General features: G+C 38.7%; 1 protein-coding gene across 1 annotated transcript; it reads left to right on the top strand.

Annotated features, from left to right (window-relative positions):
• The first annotated feature begins 1083 nt into the window (after positions 1–1083).
• LOC131107417 (glutamine synthetase-like) lies at positions 1084–8348 on the top strand. Its single transcript, XM_058057426.1, has 7 exons — positions 1084–1142; positions 3628–3813; positions 4293–4457; positions 4533–4679; positions 6592–6719; positions 6851–7050; positions 7616–8348. The coding sequence occupies exons 2-7, from the start codon at positions 3645–3647 to the stop codon at positions 7923–7925; spliced, it is 1119 nt and encodes a 372-aa protein (XP_057913409.1). The 5' UTR covers positions 1084–1142; positions 3628–3644; the 3' UTR covers positions 7926–8348.
• Positions 8349–16779: the final 8431 nt, after the last annotated feature.

Below are 16779 nucleotides of genomic sequence, written 5' to 3'. Positions count from 1 at the left end.
CTTTTTTAAATTTATAGTACTCAACATGCAATTCCACTCTAAATACGCTCTGCAATGTGACTCTTGAATATATGTCGATTGGGGGGTATGACAGAAAATAACATAGTAGCATTGATTTAGGCCAAGAATACATACAATTTGCTTAAACAGACATTTTGTATTTAATAATAGGCTGTATTCAACCATAAAACAGCGATCATTTAGTCATTATTTTTCGAAAAATCGTGATTACAGAAAGGGAGTGCTATTCCAACCACAATATAATAAAATATGACTATTATTGTTTGTATTTCGTGATGCTCTTTACCTCGCTTGCATCCCCTGACCTCACATCAACATATAGAAAGAATGAGAAAAGCCCAAAAGAGAGATTCTACTAAAAGTCATTCTACTAATGTTCCTAATGGAGCTGTGCTAACAGTCGCATGGTTGCAAAAAATTAAGTCCATTTGTGGCTCTACCCGTTCTCATTAGATAGTTCCTCCCATAGTTCACATACTTCTTCAAGTCAAGACAACGCCCCATAAAAGTAATAATTACAGTAGTCAAGACAAGGCCTCATAAAGTCATACTTAGTAGTTACTTTAGTCCATATTCATGTCTTCATATCCAACGATATTAAGTCTACTCCAACGTAACGCCAACCATGAAATTAATCTCATCATTCCATTCATAGCCATACATCTCCTGGATAATGTGAACACCCGGGAGAGTGAAACCTCAGTATGCCATTATTGAATGGACTGAGCCATGATATCAGTGCAGTAGGAGTATAATATAGAATCCATCCATCCATCTTGTAGAAGATAAGTATTTTCTATTAGTATTTTATTTTAAAAGCTGTCAATTTAGTTATTGTAGACCTGCTCAGTAACAACACTGATGTCTGTGTCAGTACTCTGGTTCCTCTGCTGTGATCTTGTTCATCGGGAGTTCACCTGCATTAGGTATTGGTATTGCATCAGATATTGCAGTAACCTAAACAGAGAGAGAGAGAGAGAGAGAGAGAGAAGTGGGGGGCGGGGGGTAGGCCGCAAAGCAGGGGCCAACACAAATACCACAAACAGGTTTTGATCTGTCACAGAAACATCTGACTGCAGATATCAGACACCACTAAGACACCCGGCAGAATTTCCAGCAAAGTAAGTACATTTAATTCATATAATAGTGATACATACATATTAAGTTTATTATTCTTCCTACTATGGTAACCTTCCACAGCCCAAAACATGCATTTTAAGGAATGAATGTCTGTATGTGTGGGAGTTTTTAACTGTCGGACCACAGAGAACAAATACTTGCAAATAAGTCTCAAGAACTCAAGATGCAAAGTCTTCATTACTTAAATTTTGTTGATAAATTTAGAGTGTGCATGGTGTCTTGAAAAAAATAAAGTACTAAAAACGAGTACAACCATGAATGGTAAAAATACAACAACAAAAAGCTTTGCATAGGGCCATGGAAAGAACTGGATAAATCACTAACGGCGATGCAAGGAGTTTGAAGGCAACAAACAAAACAAGGCAGGAGTGGCATGAGGACAAAATAATGATAGTGGAACCTCAGTTAACATTCCCCCCGGTTAACACATTTGAACAACAATAAAAAAACATGTTTTTTACAGTTTTATATGTGGGCTGTACGGTGTGGGAGTGGTTAGCGCACAGGCCTTGCAGCTAGGAGACCCGAGTTCGATATCACCCTCGGGCATCTGTATGTGGAGGTTGCATGTTCTCCCGTGTATGCGTGGGGTTTTTTCCGGGTACTCCGGTTTCCTCCCACATTCCAAAAACATGCTAGGTTAATTGGCGACTCCAAATTGTCCATAGGTATGAATGTGAGTGTGAATGGTTGTTTGTCTATATGTGCCCTGTGATTGGCTGGCAACCAGTCCAGGGTGTGCAGCTGGGATAGGCTCCAGCACCCCCGCGACCCTGGTTGAGGATAAGCGGTAGAAAATGAATGAATGAATAAATGAATGATTTGTTATGAGAAAAATCTATTTGGTTTGCATTTGTTTTGGTTAGAATAAGACCTTTTGGAACAAATTAATGATGCTAACCAAGGTTCCACTGTAATTTTAATAGGAATAATAATAATAAGGCGGCAAGGCAAAACATGATGTTTTAGTATAAATAATCTATCATTCATCGCCGCTAATTGGTTCCTGTGCCAACTGGGATCAATGAATATCCGCAAAGTAGATATCTTTATTCATAAAGTGAATATTTTCATAGTGAAAAAACAGTTAAATAACATTTACCATCATTAGAGGACCTTACAAATGAAATACAGTAGGGAAGTAGAGTAAAGTACAGTAGAAAATTCAGAGTTATTTAGAGTTATTAGGCCATTTAAGTACATAGTAGTCATGCTCATGTGTGTTACTATAAACGTTTTCCTGACGGGGCCTCATCAAGAAACAGACGGGAAGTGACTCAGAGTTGAGTTGAGTGGGCAAAAGTTATTTTTCTTATTATTTATTAGGGATGATTGTGCCTGTTATGAGTTCATTCAAACCTGCAATAAGAGCCTGTTGTAATGGTAATGGTAATGGTAATGGTAATGGTAATGGTAATGGTTTTATTTCATTTGAACATACATCAGATTTACAATTGAATGCATCACATAATCAGTTCACAGTTCCACATGTCCAAAAGGAGTAGGAAGAAGCAAAGCTTATTAAATCCTACCCCTCCATCTGGTACTTTTACAATCACTAACTGTTACATTTGTTCACTTCCTGCTTTCCATTATACAGTTTAATTTTTTTTTTTAAATAATATACCTTGTACCGAAGTACGAGGTGATATGACCATACAATGACATTATGTGTACCATAGTAACTGTCAATATAGTGATATATAAAGCACATTATGACTTGTACTGTACTGGTTGTACTGGTGACATGACGAGATATGCACCATTGTCGATTTGTGCCACCCGACGCAAAAACAACTGTTTTGAGTGTTGCAACCCACGTAATATGCGTTCGTTTTAAAGAGTGGAGCTATTACACAAAATAAAACAATATTAATGGGCACGTTAATACTTTTCAAGCATTTTATGCTTTAAAAATGCTTAATTTAGGCGAAAAGGCTTATTTAAACATGCATATGTTTGATAATAATAGGCTACACCCAACCACAAAACATGTGGTAAAAGGACTTGCAAAGACTTGACTTGGACTTGCACGTCTTCACTTCAGACTTGACTCGAGACTTGGAATTCAAGATTTGAGACTTGCAAGACACACCTCCGGCTACAGGTGTGTATCGTGATGCCACACCTTGCCCTCAATTTGAACAACTGGAAGTGGAAGTGGCAAAACAAGTCAGGCAACGTAAAACAACTATAAAAATACAAAAAATGATACATATTTTTGTTTACGTTACAGTCCAGGTGTTTTCCCTTTTGTGCCTTAGGTCCTGTTTTCTTGCCCTTATGTTGTCGTCACTTCCTATTTGGTTCCAGTCCCTTTTTTCCAGTCTTGACTTTCTTAAACGTAAACTTAGAACTTAAACGCTAAGAATATAATTAGTAACAGGATGAACACATTTATTTCTTGAGATATTGATGTATAAATGTGATGAAAAACACATTTAACAGTATTATTATATGATATAGGACAAACTTCCTGAAACATGACGACACTGTCTGCCAGCGCCGGCTTGAACAAGACGGTTCGCCAGCATTACATGAGTCTTCCGCAGGGAGACAAATGTCAGGTGACTTACATCTGGATCGGACAAAATGGAGAGGAACTTCGTGGGAAAACCCGAACCCTGGAAACTGAACCAAAAAGTATTGATGGTAAAGTCCCGTTTTTATGATGGATTCCATTAAGGCTGTCTTTGACCAAGGATTTCATAGTCAAATCTGATTCATTGGAGTTTGTCCATATTTGTAGTGATATATCTGTGAAAATCATGACACTGTAAAAGTCTCTTCCTGTGGGTGATGTGGAGTCGTATCTCATCCATTTTATTCACTAAACACCACACATAGCGAGAAAATGCTCGGTCAGCAGGGTGTGTGCTTTCCTCACCTTTGTTTACAATTGTGGTGTGTGTTGATTGCAGTACTGAATATAGAAAAACTCTTCTTGAGTATAAGATTTTAAAGCAGACCCAATATGAGTATTGTTCCGAGTATTGAGAAATGATGTAATAAATGTAAAATAGTGAATGTTCATGAAGTCAGTTTACTATCCTCAGAAATCATCTTCATTTTTATTTTATTCACATTAGCTCTACTGATGTTAAAGCTCTCATGTGCAATTATCCAAACAGAAATCCCTGAATGGAACTTTTGTACGGCACACAGATTATCGCTGGTCCAAGTATGCTACAATGAATTGTTCCTCATACCAGTGTGCATGTTCAGAGATCCATTTACTCTTGACCCAAACAAGCTGGTTCTCTGTGAAGTTCTCAAGAACGGTCGCCTTCCTGCAGGTACCTTTTTTCCACTTGCTTGTTTGTATGTGCGATTTCCCTAAAGTGCATTCTGAAAGTGTTTGTTCTGTACAGAAACGAACCATCGAATGAGCTGCAAGAAAGTGATGGACCAGGTTAAAGAGCACCAGATCTGGTTTGGCATGGAACAGGAATACACACTCTTAGGAATGGATAAACATCCGTTTGGTTGGCCTCAATGGGGATTCCCAGCACCACAAGGTCAGTATAGGACACGTACCCTCTAGACCAGGGGTCTCAAACTCAATTTACCTGGGGGCCACTGGAGCTAGGGTCTGGGCAAGGCTGGGCCGCATCAGGTTTCCCCTCCCCCCAAAAAACGAATTTATTAAAAACAGCTTTGGTTCCGATTTTCTACAATAAAAGCTCTGATAAAACATTCCACTGTTCTCAAATATCTAAATTTTTATTTTTCTGCACAAAATAAGATGAAAAATAAATAAACAAATCAAGAATAAAGAAAATCAATCAATCAATAATAAATAAATATAATAATAATAATAATAAAATGGCAAATAATAAAAACTTAAGAAACCACATATAGTTGGTGGGTAGACAAATTATTTTTTTCAGATTAAAATTAGATTATTATTAAAATTTATTATTATTAAAGCATTATTAGAGCCCTGTAGACATGACAAAACACGACTATAGTCACATTTATACTTTTTTTATTTACAACATATTGCGCAACTGCAGGGTCTTGAGACACATGCTAACTCGCAAACTAGAGAGCTAGCGACCTAAACGGTAGCCTTCAAGTTATTTCCTTTAAACTTAAATAGCCAAAAACTTACCACTTCCACACGGATAGGGAGGATAACTATGAACAGTTATTTAACCTTTAACATGAACATTAATCAAACTTAATAATTTTTTTCTGGGTACATGATACCATACAGCATCCATATCAAACTTGCGCGGGCCGCACTAACATTAAACTTTCATATCAAGGCGGGGGCCTCAAACTAGTGTCCTGCGAGCCACATTTGGCTGGTAATGGCGTTATGCTGACAGTAAGCGTAATTAGTTAGATTACCTGTTATTGAAAAAAGTAACCGCGTTAGTAACACCATTTATTTAAACGCCGTTATTCCCATCACTGTGCACTACAGCTACATGAGTCAACAGATATAGCTGACTTGGCATGTGTCCGAGTTGAAGGGATAATTACGTAGGACTTGCTCTTCTGTAAAGACTTTTCCAAACAAATACTTATATAATTATATAACAATTGAGGTGAGAAATAATTCAGAGTAGGAGATTTAATTGCACGCTTATGTGGTTTATGTTTTTAAGAGTGCAGGAGTAGGCTTGTTGGGGTGACACATTTTCCAATTAGTTGTCAGTTGTCTATGGGGGTAGGAGCTGGAGCTTCCATCTTTGGCCTTGGCCTGGGCGGTCCCATGTCTCGGGCTGGGTGTGGGGTGTTCTTGGGTGGGTCCGTTTCTCCTCCTTGGGGGGCAATAAACCACTCATTTTCAATATGTATCATGCCCATTTACTTAAAGGGGACCTATTATGCTAATTTTTCAGCCCTTTCTATTGCGTTGTGGATTCCTATAGAGCACAGAGGGCTTTCTAGATCTTCCAGAATTTGCACCTATTCAGCTATATTTCTTTGGATTTTGTGCTTCCCGCAAAAACGGTCTGTATTAATGTTTTCCATCCATGGCCCGCCTCCAGGCACGCCCACTCTGCTGTGGTTGGTCACACTCCTAAGTGCTCAGGGGAAGTGGACATTTTTAAAATGTCCACTTTTAACACACAGTCATATGCGATGGCTCCCGAAGCCGATCCGGAAGTAGAGACTGGACAGTCCATTTTAGACTCAGTGAGCTTATCATTTGCACCCTGTATGCACACTATATAATGCTACACAGACAACCACTTTTGTTCCATGACTTACACAAAATAAACACAGTTAGGAGACTGATGAATTTTACTTACTTAAAATATTTGTGCGTTCAGAGTCATGAGTTCAGTTCAGAGTTCAGGCTCACTTCAAAAGCACAAAAGTACATTTATAGGTCAGAAAAGTGGAAGATTTTTTTTTACTGGGTGGTGCCCCACAGTTTAGATATTGAAAAGCCTTCTTCCTAACTTCTTTAAGGTCACTACAACAGTGGAGTGGGGGCAGACAGAGCTATTGGACGAGACATTATGGAGTGTCACTACAAGGCATGTCTGTATGCGGGGATCAAAATCTGTGGAACCAATTCTGAAACTATGCCATCCCAAGTAAGTATGAAAAAAATATTCACTGGTTCAGCTTGATGCCGTTATTCATTCACTAAACACAAATTATTTACTGCCTTGAATGCTTTTCATTATTACTGCAATGACAATAAAGTTTGTTCCATTACATTCAGTGGGAGTTCCAAGTGGGTCCCTGCGAGGGTATTGAGATGGGAGATCATATGTGGGTTGCACGCTTCTTGTTGCACCGTGTGTGTGAAGATTTTGGGGTCCTTGCAACACTGGACCCCAAACCAGTGAAGGGAAATTGGAGCGGTTCTGGTGGACACATGAATGTCAGCACCAAGCAGATGAGGGAAGAAGGAGGACTGCAGTGAGTAAACAATTCTCCACAAAGTTGTAATTGTTGTAATTAGAATAATGCAAATGTGCAATATTTCCATCACTGCCTCTGTTACTACCTCAATCATATTTATTTATTTAACAACCCATTACACTCACATGTGACTTTACTCACCTGTATACACCAGTCATTATTTGCACTATGACCCATTTATCAATGCACTAAAATTAATATATCTGCAATATGTCTGCTCCTGCATATGCTCCTGTGCAATACTATGTGTATATTTTGGATATCTTGTATATATCTTGTGTATATCTTACTAAATTGTCTTTTTTACTCTACTTTTATATACTTTTTTTAAACTTGACTACTGCACTGAAAGGAGAAGCTCTCCAATCTCGTTGTACATCTTGTATAATGACAATAAAGGCCATTCCATTCCATAATTTGCCAAAGTCTTGACTGATGGTTTGACCAAGTCAATAATAAGCATATGGCCTTTATTTGGGTATATACTGTAATGTAAGTTCATATACACTGGTACAGAAAATGTACAAATGGTTCCATTTGTTTTTCCCCCTTCTGATGACAGATACATTGAGCAGGCTATTGAGAAGCTGAGCAAAAGACACAAGGAGCACATCAAAGTGTATGACCCACATGGAGGTCAGGATAACATGAGACGTCTTACAGGTGAAAATGAGACTGCTAGTATCAACGAATTCACTGCTGGAGTCGCTGACCGAGCAGTCAGCGTCCGCATTCCTCTCCAAGTGAGTCTTGACAAGAAAGGCTACTTCGAAGACCGCCGCCCTGCAGCAAACTGTGATCCATATCTTGTGACCAAAGCCATAGCAAGTACCTGTCTGCTTGATGATGTGGAGCAAACCAATGGCACTTGATGAGTTGGCAAGTCTGAGCCTATTGAGAATGGTATTGGTAATGGTAATAGTTTTATTTTACATGCATACAAGGTTACATTGAAATACAGTTCATGTTTACAGTTTACATATTCAAAAAGGAGTAGGAAGAAGCAGAGTTTGGTTAATCCTACCCCGTTTTAATATCACAAATCATTTGTTGTGTTCAATGGACAGTGGTGCCCTGGTTAACATCGTTAATCTGTTGCAGAAGGTCTGACTCTAACCAAAGCGGACTCTAACCAAAGCAAAATTTCCTGTAGAAAATAATGAAATAATGACACGCAAAGATGATAACACAAAACCCATTTAATATATCAACTTTTCATTGCACAGCGCAACTCTTGTACTTACTTACCAAATGAAATCGAAGTCACAGCCTTGCCTTTAGCCTGATTGTTGAATGAGAAAAAATCTGCCTATTTTGCAGTGAGAAAAAACAAAAATAATACAATTTACAATGTTTTATACAATATACTTGACAAACTTGTAATGCCTTATTAAGTAATAAGAACCAGGATGGTTGGTTACACTGTGAGTCCCTATACTTTGGAAACAGGATATGTTTATTTTTGTGTTTACTTGTGACATTATTTAATATAATAACTCTATCATTTTGTACTTGTTTTAGTTTTTTTAAAGCTTGCATAAAAAAATTATATGCTCACATAAACTTGAAAACCCATCTACCTTTTATTGGTGTATTTTAGGTGATTTATCTGTAAAAGAGACACAGTTATTGTTGTATTGTTGTCTGTATTAAACAAAGAGACAATGTCAAACAGTCAAGTTTTCATAATTATATAGAAAAGGTTGAATTATTGTGATTTATTCAGATAATTTTTAACCCTATGAATATGAAACACTTATTTTACAGTATAAAATACCACAAATAAATTATAATGAAAGATTGCTGATTAGTGATGTGAAGTATGGAACAAGTGTCACATACACGGGTGCCTCTTCTTGTGAACCCAATATCGTGTATTATTTTGTCTTGTGAGCTGAATATATTGTAACACCCCAAATATTTGAACATTTTCAGCAAACCATTAAATGAACACCTGCACACAGAACAACAGAAACATCAACAAATCAAACAGAACCGCTCGATGATAAAGGACGCACCAGACTGAGCAGCTACATGTTCTCATCAAGTAACTTTAATTAAATGTAGAATTACTCCAGCTTCTGCTGGGAACACTGAGAAAGGTTGGATTGCAAGGTTTATAGTGTGCTTAAAGCACTTAATGTGTGGTTCTAATATTGCCTTCCACACTGCCACTTCCATATTACCTGTATTATAATGTAGGGTAGCAATGTTAGGTCACAGTATGACAATTTGGCCTTAGCTCTTGCATTCCTGTCTGCATTGACGTCAGCTTCTCTGTGGCAACAGTGCCTTTGTGAGAAACTCTATAATGGCGTTTACCTTGTCTGTAGTTAGTTTCACCACCATCAGCGCATCTTTAACAGATTTATAGTGGGTGCAAATCATGAGTGGTGAAATATTTTTATGTTTGCAAGATTTTTATGGCTCTTTTTTATGTGCGCTGGATTATCAGTATAGCTCCTCTGCCAAGTTTTCAGCAATGTCTCTCTCAGCAAACATAAAACAGTCAAGTTGTCAATATGGTGACAAGTGACAGACATGTTCAATAGGTTCTCACCTTTTGCAACTTTCTTTGGCTCTATTTTGGGCTATTGGAGCAAGAAATACTATTGAAAAAAAAAAAAAAAAAACTCATGGCAAAACAGGAAGGTGTCTCAGTCCCGTCAAGAATCCTATCTTCGATGAAGGTAGACGTTGATGGAGCGTCAGATTCAGGCAGCCAAGACTTGGTGAGCTGAAGAATCACTCATACAGTCTATAAGTCGCTTGTCGAGTTGTACAACTGAATTTTTGGAGAGAAACATCACTTTTTATACCCAATTTTTAAGGCAGAAATGTATACACTCTACCACATTTGGTATCAGTAATTTAATTATGATTGTCATTTTAATCACAGTAGTTTAATCATGTTAATCACAATCATCACCAGTACAGAACACAGACAGGACAAATGTACATAATGCATAACAGGTTCCTTGTAATACAGTTTTGGTCCACAAGATGACAGTGCATCCCTGCTAATCCACCTGTAAATCCACATGACACACAAAGTGTCATTAAAGTTATTGTTTCCCTTCTTCTGTTTGCTGGCCAGAAATAACACTGAAAAAAGACAAAATCATGTTGAATAAGCAGGCAGGGGTGTTATTATTGTATAATTATTCAACCCCAGTCTTTGGAACAAGCCAAGTGTTATAATTGTGTTTGTCCTCTCCACAGCTGGTAGTTCATGTGTGGAAGGAAGTGGAAGTGGGTCTTTGTTATATTTTCTAAGTACTGAGGAAATGGAAAAATGCCTCTAAAGTCAACAAAAGCCAGAGATTTTAAAAGAAGTGGTTCTTAAGGCTTGGCAAATGTCATTTGTAATGACATACTGTATAAATGTTAAGGTATGGTGTTTGTATGACTTATTATGCTCAACATAGAACAGAGTGCTAGTTATTTTGTCTTGTAACAGCATTGCTTTTTTTGTGGAGTCTGATTGATACTGACCTTGCTTGACCTTGTTTTATAATGAAATGCATCCATTTTTTTGTGCCTTTCCCGTGATGCCTTATTTTCTCATTACCCATCATTCCCATTTATTTCCCTTTTCTGTGCATTATAACATGAGAAAACAAGTTAATATAAGCTAGCCAACAATGCTGTCATTGGGATGCACCTATTTTGACTATGAAGCTCTCTTAAAAAAAACTCCATACCCTCTGTATATAATACAGTTTTGTTCCTTTTGTCAAAGATATATTCATGCAGATACTTTATTATTTTCACACCGTGTCTACATTAAAACAAATGTCAAAACTCCAACGCTGATTATTTATGTATCAACCTCCAGACTTTAAGGACTCCCTACATGGCTTTTTAAATTCCTAATTACTAATTTTCCCCCTCTAGCTGCCACTGCCAGATGCTTACTCACTCTTCCATGCAGTACACTTATTGTGCAACAATGTTGTGTTTGGATAAATCATTCTCTCTCCTGGACGATCACTGCAATACACATTTACCTTACCAATGAAGTCAAAAAGGCATTTGTCATGGTATTAAGCCCGTTTTCTAATTAATTTATAGTCAATGCTACCAAAATTACACCACTCTTTTTTTTTATGAAGCATTTAATAAGCTCTTTAAGAATAGAAGCATGAGATAATGCATGTTTTGATGTGAAAAGGTATCAATCCAATTGGGTTGAATTGGATTCAATGGACAAAAGGAAATGCAATATTTAGACTTGAATATATAAATCCCTTTACTATGTCTTTCATTCTGTTCTGTACCTTGTATTTGAATCAGTACAAAATATTCTTAAGGATGTACTCCTATCTTGCCTGGGTCTAATACATCACCCATTATTTGTTAATTAGTAGGAAACTTGACACAAAAGCCACTGTTACTGAATGTGGTTCTTATGAGTCACTGACTGACGTGAACCGGGTACTCTGATCACTCGAGTAAATGCTGGTTGCACACTAATGTCTCAGTCTTTGTCGAGTACATACATGTAAGTCATTGAAACTTGAGTCTTTGTCGAGTAACCGTCAGTCAGTGAAGTTCGGATTTTCGTCAAGACCCTGTGACTTTTGATGTGCACCTGTGAATCAGTATCACTAATCACATTTTTTGTGGAGTACCTGTACAGGCAGTGATACTTGAGTTTTTGTGGAGTACCTGTGAGTCAGTGAAACTGGAGTCTTTGTTGTGCACCTGACACTTGACTTTTCCCCAAGTGCCCGTGAGTCAGGGAAAAGTGAGTCTTCTTCGAGTACCCGTGAGTCAGCGAAATTTGAGTCTTCATTGAATACCCGTGAGTCAGCAATGTTTTTTGTGGAGCACCTATGAATCAGTGACACTCTAGTTTTTGTTGAGTACCCATAAGTCAGTGAAACTGGAGTCGTCAAGTACCTGTGGGTCACCGCAACTCGAGTTTTTGTCAAGTACCCATGAGTCAGTGAAATTGGAGTCTTCTTTGAATACCCGTGAGTCAGCGAAACTTGAGTCTTCATCAAATACCCGTGAGTCAGCAACGTTTTTTGTGGCGCACCTGTGAATCAGTGAGACTCGTGTTTTTGTTGAGTACCTGTGAGCCAGTCAAACTGGAGCCTTTGTTGTGCACCTGTAAGTTAGTGATGCTTGACTTTTCCCCAAGTACCCGTGAACCAGTGAAACATGAGTCTTCTTCGAGTACCCGTGAGTCAGCAATGTTTTTTGTGGAGCACCTGTGAATCAGTGATACTCTAGTTTTTGTTGAGTACCCATAAGCCAGTGAAACTGGAGTCGTCGAGTACCTGTGAGTCACCGCAACTCGGGTTTTTGTCGAGTACCCGTGAGTCAGTGAAATTGGAGTCTTCTACGAATACCCGTGAGTCAGCAAAACTTGGGTCTTCATCAAATCTGTCTTCATCACTGAAGCTTGAGTTTTCCCCAAGTGCCTCTGAGTCAGTGAAAAGTGAGTCTTCTTCGAGTACTCGTGAGTCAGCGAAACTTGAGTCTTCATTGAATACCCATGAGTCAGCAATGTTTTTTGTGGAGCACCTGTGAATCGGTGATACTCTAGTTTTTGTTGAGTACCCATAAGTCAGTGAAACTGGAGTCGTCAAGTACCTGTGAGTCACCGCAACTCGAGTTTTTGTCGAGTACCCATAAGTCAGTGAAACTGGAGTCGTCGAGTACCTGTGAGTCACCGCAACTCGGGTTTTTGTCGAGTACCCGTGAGTCAGTGAAATTGGAGTCGTCGAGTACCTGTGAGTCAGTGAAACTTGAGTCTTCATTGAATACCCGTGAGTCAGCAACGTTTTTTGTGGCGCACCTATGAATCAGTGATACTCTAGGTCAGCAAAACTTGGGTCTTCATCAAATCTGTCTTCATCACTAAAGCTTGAGTTTTCCCCAAGTACCCATAAGTCAGTGAAACTGGAGTCGTCAAGTACCTGTGAGTCACCGCAACTCGAGTTTTCGTTGAGTACCCATAAGTCAGTGAAACTGGAGTCGTCGAGTACCTGTGAGTCAGTGAAACTTGAGTCTTCATTGAATACCCGTGAGTCAGCAACGTTTTTTGTGGCGCACCTATGAATCAGTGATACTCTAGTTTTTGTTGAGTGCCCATAAGTCAGTGAAAGTGGAGTCGTTGAGTACCTGTGAGCCACTGCAACTCGAGTTTTTGTCGAGTACCCGTGAGTCAGTGAAATTGGAGTCGTCTTCGAATACCTGTGAGTCAGCAAAACTCGAGTCTTCATCAAATACCTGTGAGTCAGCAACGTTTTTTGCGGCGCACCTGTGAAATAGTGATACTCGTGTTTTCGTTGAGTACCCATAAGTCAGTGAAACTGGAGTCGTCGAGTACCTGTGAGTCACTGAAACTCTGTTTTTTTTTTTGTCGAGTACCAGTGAGTCAGTGAAACTGGAGTCTTTGTTGTGCACCTGTAAGTTAGTGACTTTTCCCCAAGTACCCGTGAGCCAGTGAAACATGAGTCTTCTTCAAAGTACCTGTGAGTCAGTGAAACTTGAGTCTTCATCGAATACCTGCAAAGTAAGTCAGTGAAACTGGAGTCTCTATTGCTTACTTGTGAGTCGGTAAAACTGAAGTTTGTGCTGCCTCTTAATTAATGCAAGATTTTGCACAATATACTGCGGTAACGTATGACCATTGGTGCGATAGTACGTTGCGTAAACCTCACTCCCCAATGCCTTTGGAGCTGCGCTGGACAATGGGTTGACAGTCTGGGCTCACTGACTTGCACTGCTAGATTTAACTCTCATTTGGTACGGATGTGTGGTCACGTGTTCGAGCTCCAGTGTGTGCCGGGCTGGACTGCACAGATGTTACACCAGTTCGTACTTCATGGTTTGGTGCAACTTAGGAGGCATATTTATCTCTAAATGTTTTGGTCAAATTGCAAATCATGAAGGACATTCAGCCCCACCCTGAAGGATCCAATAAATCTACGGAGAGTCCAGTCAGTTGGGAATGTAGGCAAAATTAACTGCAGCACCATGGATTCATTTGTTTGACTATAATTGCTCATATATCTGGGTAGGCATTGAATTTATAATGAGAGAACATTTTGCATAAGGCAGCCGTTAAAGTTTCATTAAACACTTGAAGCAGAACTTTTCCCTTTTAAAGCTTATTCAATTAATGAGAATATTAGCAATTGTAAGTGCCAAGTCATTTGTAGAAATTTATATCACGGAAGCCCGAGGAGGGTGCTTACAAGAATTCCTGGGGTGGTTACATCCCTGTTATTATTCATGATTACTAATTATAAAACATGACTTTGTTAAGTTCACTTGAGGTCAGCGGTCTTATCAGTAATAAAAAAAAAATGTATCACACAGCTCTTTGCCTTCACTCTATTTCACTGCTGTACTGCTTCTTAAATGAGACGCTTGCTCTAATGGAAATGTGGCACACATGGACGCCCACACTCACATAGACAAGCTAACATAATGCACTTTGGTAAGAAGAGTCAAAAGGGGCCAACACAGATTCCCTACATTTGTAGAATTATTGAAACACCATATCTTCTGTGCAAAGAATTGAGTCTGAATTTAGAAATGTTGTTGTCAAAGGCCTGTCACATTTTCACAGTTACCTGAGTGAGGGAAAGACATCTGTGAGAAAATGATTCCGCATCCAAACATTCTAGACATTTATTTTTTATTTATTTAATATTTTTTTCATTTTATTTTATTTTTACGGTAAGCATTTTATTTTTTTGAAACAGGGGATGGGATGTTTCTGCTGTTTTCCAAGTAACTAAAATGCAGCACACACTCTCACGTGGCAGTTTTATCAGAATAAAAGTCTACATCCTGTAACCCTGAGGTTTAGCATCACATTTCTTCATACAAATGGTATGGAACACAATGGGCGATGACTTTACTGATAATAAGGTCGGTAGCAGCTTTGATCTGGGTGGTGTGGTCCGGGCCCGGGAGGGGGCCCCTGCATCCGAGGCGGCGGCAGCCATCTGGGAGCGGGCCACATTCCAGGACTGAGACCCCCTGGTTGGTGGTCTGTGAGAAAATGATTCCGCATCCAAACATTCTAGACATTTATACAGTGGGACTTACTAACTCCCCAAAAGTAGGGCCCGATTGATCAAAATTTTGTTGTGTTTGTTTGTGTTCAATATAACTCAAAACGTTCTAAATGGTCGGAAAAGTCGGAAAAGGGATATGGAAGAAGTGATTCAATTTTGGGAGTGATCCAGATCAACGTCTTTCTTTAACATTGTGAGATAAGACCATTGTCATGGACACATGCACACATTATATATCCCTATGACAGCCCACCTGGTCCTAATTTTTATGAATCCGCCATCATTACATCATCCACAGCCAACAGTTTACCAATTAAACGACAAGTTGTTACTTCTTATAGTTAACTTCTAATTACTTCTTCTTTAATGGATGAATCCATTTTCATTCATTCATTCATTTTCTACCGCTTATACTACATTGTTCATATTTGATGTCATCTATTTATTCTCCACATTATTATTTATTATTATACGGAAGCCAGGCAATTACATTTTGTTGGCAATTTCACGGCTGTGTTATTGTGCAATGACAATAAAGGAAGTCTATCTATCCATCCATCCATCCATCCATCTATCTAGGGGTGCTGGAGCCTATCCCAGCTGTCTTCGGGCAAGAGGCGGGGTACACCCTGGACTGGTAGCCAGCCAATCACAGGGCTAAATCCATTTTTAGTTTTGAAGTATTTCACTAAAAATGCTGGCAAAATGATTTTTTAAAATTTCTTATTTTAAATGATGTCCTGTTATCTACATGTACGATTGTTTATTTATTATGGAGGTCCGATATTGTTTTTTTTTTGCTGAAAACCGAAATGCCAATATTGCGTCCAACTTCTGATACTGACATGTGTAACATGTGGATCAATGAACATGATCGGGAAAAAATACGATACTGATATCAACAAACACCACATTTTTTTTCTGATATCGGACCGATAACTATTGGTACAGATATTATCGGACATCCCTAATACTTATGTATATATTTCACATTCATTCCCACTCTTTCAATTACATGTTAGCCTGCTTAGTCTGTTGAATCATGACATGACCCTTCAGAATATAACATATGATGGCTTGCTACAAAATACAAATCCCAAAGTAGAAACTGAATGTTTGAAGTTCTTATTTCCTGTGACTTAAACAAACGATTTGTCCTTGACAAATTCCGTCATCACATCCTGCACTTGCTGGATAAGCCTGCACAGGAACATGTGGTTGAAGAAAGAAAGAGAAGCAATGTTCTTTGTTCCAAAAGGAATGACATTTTCCTCATTTGAATTTACAAAGGAAGGTTGCACTGCAGTGTAAACGAGCTGGGCTCCGACATTGCCGGTTTAATTCACTTGCACTTCATTTGAAAAACATCAGGGTAGGGCTTTGCAAATACTCTATGTGAATTGTACCATTTTGGTTCAGAAATGTAGATTCAAACTAATAAGGCAGTAGAGGGGATTTTATGAAGTTGACAAAATAATTGAAATAATATTATGTTCAAATATAATCCATATTACCATATTATAGCATTATTCATTCATTCATTTTCAACCGCTTGTCCTCATGAGGGTCGCAGGCGGGCTGGAGCCTATCCCAGCTGTCTTCGGGCGAGAGGCGGGGTACACCCTGGACTGGTTGCCAGCCAATCACAGGGCACATATAGACAAACAACCATTCACACTCA

The sequence above is a fragment of the Doryrhamphus excisus genome, chromosome 2, assembly GCF_030265055.1.
Source record: "Doryrhamphus excisus isolate RoL2022-K1 chromosome 2, RoL_Dexc_1.0, whole genome shotgun sequence".
NCBI classification, from domain to species: Eukaryota; Metazoa; Chordata; class Actinopteri; order Syngnathiformes; family Syngnathidae; genus Doryrhamphus; species Doryrhamphus excisus.
Note: the sequence above shows the minus strand (reverse complement) of the source record. Positions and strands in the feature narration are given on the sequence as shown.